The sequence below is a fragment of the Lolium rigidum genome, chromosome 2 (assembly GCF_022539505.1).
Source record: "Lolium rigidum isolate FL_2022 chromosome 2, APGP_CSIRO_Lrig_0.1, whole genome shotgun sequence".
NCBI lineage: Eukaryota > Viridiplantae > Streptophyta > Magnoliopsida > Poales > Poaceae > Lolium > Lolium rigidum.
In genome coordinates, this window is record NC_061509.1 from 36,796,556 (window position 1) to 36,801,071 (window position 4,516).

Consider the following 4,516-nt stretch of genomic DNA (forward strand, 5'->3'; position numbering starts at 1 on the left):
ACAGAAAGAACATACTCTCTTGTCTCTCCTTGGGGTAAACTTAATCTTTTATTCGCCTGCAAAGGAATTAAGTGCCCTGTTTTACCGACAGTTAAAGTGCTAATTTAGGATTAGTACTAGTAGTACTTTCGCCCAATGGTTGAGTAGATCTTCTCAGCCAAGATCCTACTTCTGGAAGTAACTACACGCAGGAAAAAGAAAGTACATGCACAAAATTCCCATGGTGAAAAGTCACTAGCTCCTACACATGTACTAGCTCTTAGTTCATTTCGATCTCCCGCGAAGAAAGTGGCTGTTAAAAGCCATAATGTATGATCATTATTAGTACTAGTACTTTTGCTCAATGCTAGAAGATCTTCTCAGCCAGGATCCCAATTAGCTCCTCTAAGTACCTGGACAAAATTCCCCATGGAGAAAAGAAGCTAGCGACTACACATGTAGATCAGTTAAGTTCAGGTGCTGTTTGAGTACCTACACAAGAATGTGCTAGTACTAGTAGTAAATCTTTACCAGAGCTTCATAGGCAGAAGGTTCCAAAGAATAAACCAGTACCACCAATGTAAGAATAAGAAGGGGGTATGTGATTAGCAATGTAGTTAATTAGTTAGGGCCTCGAACCCAGAGCTGATCTACTCTGATGCAGTCAGTCAGTCAGTCTGCACAGATAGGGAATGTAAGATGAAACATGTACTTTCACCAACTAATCTAATGGGCTGGCATAAAGTTACAACAATACTCCATGTTCCATGTTAATTAAACAATGTTAGATTACATAGCCAAAAGCAGGCCTGGAAAGCCATGACTTAAGAACAAACACATTCCCTCCATGTTCCATGTTCTCATGTTTCATCCTCTTCTTCCTCCAGCTCCCTAGAGACACCTCACATTTGCTCACTAATCTGCCATGTTAAATAATGCCAAGATGATATGATTAAGATATAGTAGCATCAACCAATCTTCTCCTCAACCTCACCAATGGTATAAAGTTTCTTGTGCTATCTTGTAGTGTGCCTGGCTTAGCTGCATCCTCTGCTCTTCTTCTTCCTTCTCCCTGCAGATGCAAATCAATGGAGTAAACTAAACAGAGCAGAGGAGACAGTGCACTGACAATGGCAGAGCACTAGAAGCAGCAGAGAGCTCAGCTAAGCTAGCAAACGGGATCTCTTAAAGGAAAAGTTCTTTTGTGGTAGATTCCAATGGCGGCAAGAGTGGCAGTACTTCTGTTACTAGTGGCATTGTCTGTCATCTTCTTCACCGGCAATGTCGGCGCAGCCGGCAGCGACGAGGGGGCGGCGTTGCTGGCGCTCAAGGCGGGCTTCGTGGACCCGCTGGGCGTGCTCGACGACTGGAAGACAGCCTCGCTGCATTGCCGCTGGACCGGCGTCCGGTGCAACGCCGCCGGCCTCGTCGACGGGCTCGACCTCGCCGGGAGGAACCTGAGCGGCTCCATCTCGGGCGACCTGCTCCGGCTGCCGGCGCTGGCGATTCTCAACATCTCCTCCAACTCCTTCGCCGCCGCGCTGCCCAAGTCCCTCTCGCCCCTGTCGAGTCTCCAGGTGTTCGACGTGAGCCAGAACTCCTTCGAGGGCAGCTTCCCCGCTGGCCTCGGGTCGTGCGCGGACCTCGTCGCCGTCAACGGCTCCGGCAACAACTTCGTCGGGCCCCTTCCCGTGGACCTCGCGAACGCCACGTCGCTCGAGAGCATCGACATGAGGGGCGCGTTCTTCAGCGGCCACATCCCGGCGGCGTACGGTAGGCTCGCCAAGCTCAAGTTCTTGGGCCTCTCCGGCAACAACATCGGCGGCAAGATCCCTTCGGAGCTCGGGGAGATGGAGGCGCTCGAGAGCCTCCTCATTGGGTACAATGAGCTCGAGGGGCCCATCCCGCCGGAGCTCGGCAACCTCGCCAGCCTCCAGTACCTCGACCTCGCCATCGGGAACCTCAACGGCGCGATCCCGCCGGAGATCGGGAGGCTTCCGGCACTCACCGAGCTTTACCTTTACAAGAACAAGCTCGTGGGAAAGATCCCGCCGGAGCTCGGCAACGCCTCGTCGCTGGTCTTCCTCGACCTGTCGGACAACCTGCTCACCGGCCCGATCCCCGCCGAGATGGCGCACCTGAGCAACCTGCAGCTGCTCAACCTCATGTGCAACCACCTCAACGGCGCGGTGCCTGCGGCTATCGCCGACATGCCGGAGCTCCAAGTGCTCGAGCTCTGGAACAACTCGTTATCGGGCCCGCTCCCGTCGGCGCTCGGCCAGAACTCGCCGCTGCAGTGGGTGGACGTGTCGTCGAACGCCTTCACCGGCGGCATACCCGCCGGGATCTGTGACGGCAAGGCGCTGGCCAAGCTGATCATGTTCAGGAATGGGTTCACCGGCGAGATCCCCGCCGGCGTAGCGTCGTGCGCGTCGCTGGAGCGCGTGCGCGCGCAAGGCAACCGGCTCAACGGCACGATCCCCGCCGGGTTCGGGAAGCTGCCGCTTCTGGAGCGGCTAGAGCTCGCCGGCAACGACCTGTCAGGCGAGATCCCCGGCGACCTCGCGTCGTCGACGTCGCTGTCGTTCATCGACGTATCGCGCAACCGGCTGCAGGGCTCGCTGCCATCAAGCCTCTTCAGCATCGCGGGGTTGCAGAGCTTCTTGGCTTCTGGCAACTTGATCACCGGCGAGCTCCCTGACGAGTTCCAGGACTGCCCGGCTCTGGGAGCGCTGGACCTGTTGGGCAACCGGCTCGTTGGCAAGATCCCGTCGAGCCTCGCCTCGTGCCAGAGGCTTGTCAACCTGAACCTCCAGCACAACGGGCTCACCGGCGAGATACCGCCGGCGCTGGCCAAGATGCCGGCGCTCGCCATTCTCGATCTGTCGAGCAACTTCTTGACTGGCGGCATACCGGACAACTTCGGGAACTCGCCAGCGCTGGAAACGCTCAACCTGGCTAACAACAACCTCACGGGTCCTGTTCCGGGGAACGGCGTCCTGCGCACGATCAACCCCAGCGAGCTGGCCGGCAACGCCGGGCTGTGCGGTGGCGTACTCCCGCCGTGCTCCGGGAGCCGCGCCGCTGGTCTGTCACGCGCACGTGGCAGCGGCAGCGCACGTATCAGGCACGCCGCGTTGGGGTGGCTCGTGGGGACGGTCGCCGTGGTCGCCGCGTTCACGGCTCTGTTCGGTGGGTGGCACGCCTACCGGCGGTGGTACGTGGTCGGCGGCGCGGGGGAGTACAGCTCCGGGGCGTGGCCGTGGCGACTGACGGCGTTCCAGCGGCTGGGTTTCACGTGCGCCGACGTGCTCGCGTGCATCAAGGAGTCGAACGTGGTCGGCATGGGCGCCACCGGCGTCGTGTACAAGGCCGAGCTCCCGCGTGCCCGCGCCGTGATCGCCGTCAAGAAGCTCTGGCGCCCTGCCGCATCCGACGCCAACGTCGACCTCACCGCCGACGTCCTAAAGGAGGTGGGCCTCCTGGGCCGGCTCCGGCACCGGAACATCGTGCGGCTCCTCGGGTACATTCACAACGACGCGGACGCCATGATGCTGTACGAGTTCATGCCCAACGGGAGCCTGTGGGAGGCGCTGCACGGCGGGACACCGGAGACGAGGACGATGCTGGTAGACTGGGTGTCCCGGTACGACGTGGCCGCCGGTGTTGCCCAGGGGCTCGCGTACCTCCACCACGACTGCCACCCGCCGGTGCTCCACCGGGACATCAAGTCCAACAACATCCTCCTCGACGCCGACATGCAGGCCCGCGTGGCCGACTTCGGCCTGGCCCGCGCGCTGGCCCGCTCCGGCGAGTCGGTGTCCGTCGTAGCCGGCTCCTACGGCTACATCGCGCCGGAGTACGGGTACACGCTGAAGGTGGACCAGAAGAGCGACATCTACAGCTACGGGGTGGTGCTGATGGAGCTCATCACGGGGAGGAGGGCGGTGGAGGCGGCGTTCGGGGAAGGGCAGGACATCGTGGGGTGGGTCAGGGACAAGATCCGGAGCAACACGGTGGAGGAGCACCTCGACCCGCTCGTCGGCGGCGGATGCGCGCACGTCAGGGAGGAGATGCTCCTCGTGCTCCGCATCGCCGTGCTCTGCACCGCCAAGCTGCCCAGGGACCGCCCGTCCATGCGCGACGTGCTCACCATGCTCGGCGAGGCCAAGCCGCGCCGCAAGAGCGGGAGCTCTGCCACCGCCAGCAATGCCGCCGTCGTCGCAACCGTCGTGGACAAGGACAAGCCGGTGTTCAGCACCACGCCCGACTCCGTCTGATTAACCCACCAGTTGTTGATTGATTTGTTCTTGTACGTAGAATTTTCCTTGTATAATGTTTAAATGATTTTGATTTTTATTTTGAGGTTGTACAATGACTAATTAGGCACGTAGATAGATGTTGTAGATCATTGTAACAAGGCAAAAATAAGTTCAGGATTTACGCAAGTACAAAAAGGATGAAGATATATATGAAGCAAACAATTCAAATGTCCATAGATTTTAAATTTTGCAAGAAGACTAATTAGGCATGCTAA

The 4,516-nt window shown here is 58.4% G+C and overlaps 1 protein-coding gene across 1 annotated transcript; it reads left to right on the plus strand.

Moving 5' to 3' along the window:
- The first annotated feature begins 1,196 nt into the window (after window positions 1-1,196).
- LOC124689517 (MDIS1-interacting receptor like kinase 1-like) lies at window positions 1,197-4,259 on the plus strand. Its single transcript, XM_047223036.1, has one exon. It carries the CDS (start codon window positions 1,197-1,199, stop codon window positions 4,257-4,259), a length of 3,063 nt encoding a protein of 1,020 aa, XP_047078992.1.
- Window positions 4,260-4,516: the final 257 nt, after the last annotated feature.

What these genes read in the sequence shown, in the direction of transcription:
- LOC124689517 (XM_047223036.1), top strand. Translation starts at nt 1,197, where the DNA reads ATGGCGGCAAGAGTGGCAGTACTTCTGTTACTAGTGGCATTGTCTGTC.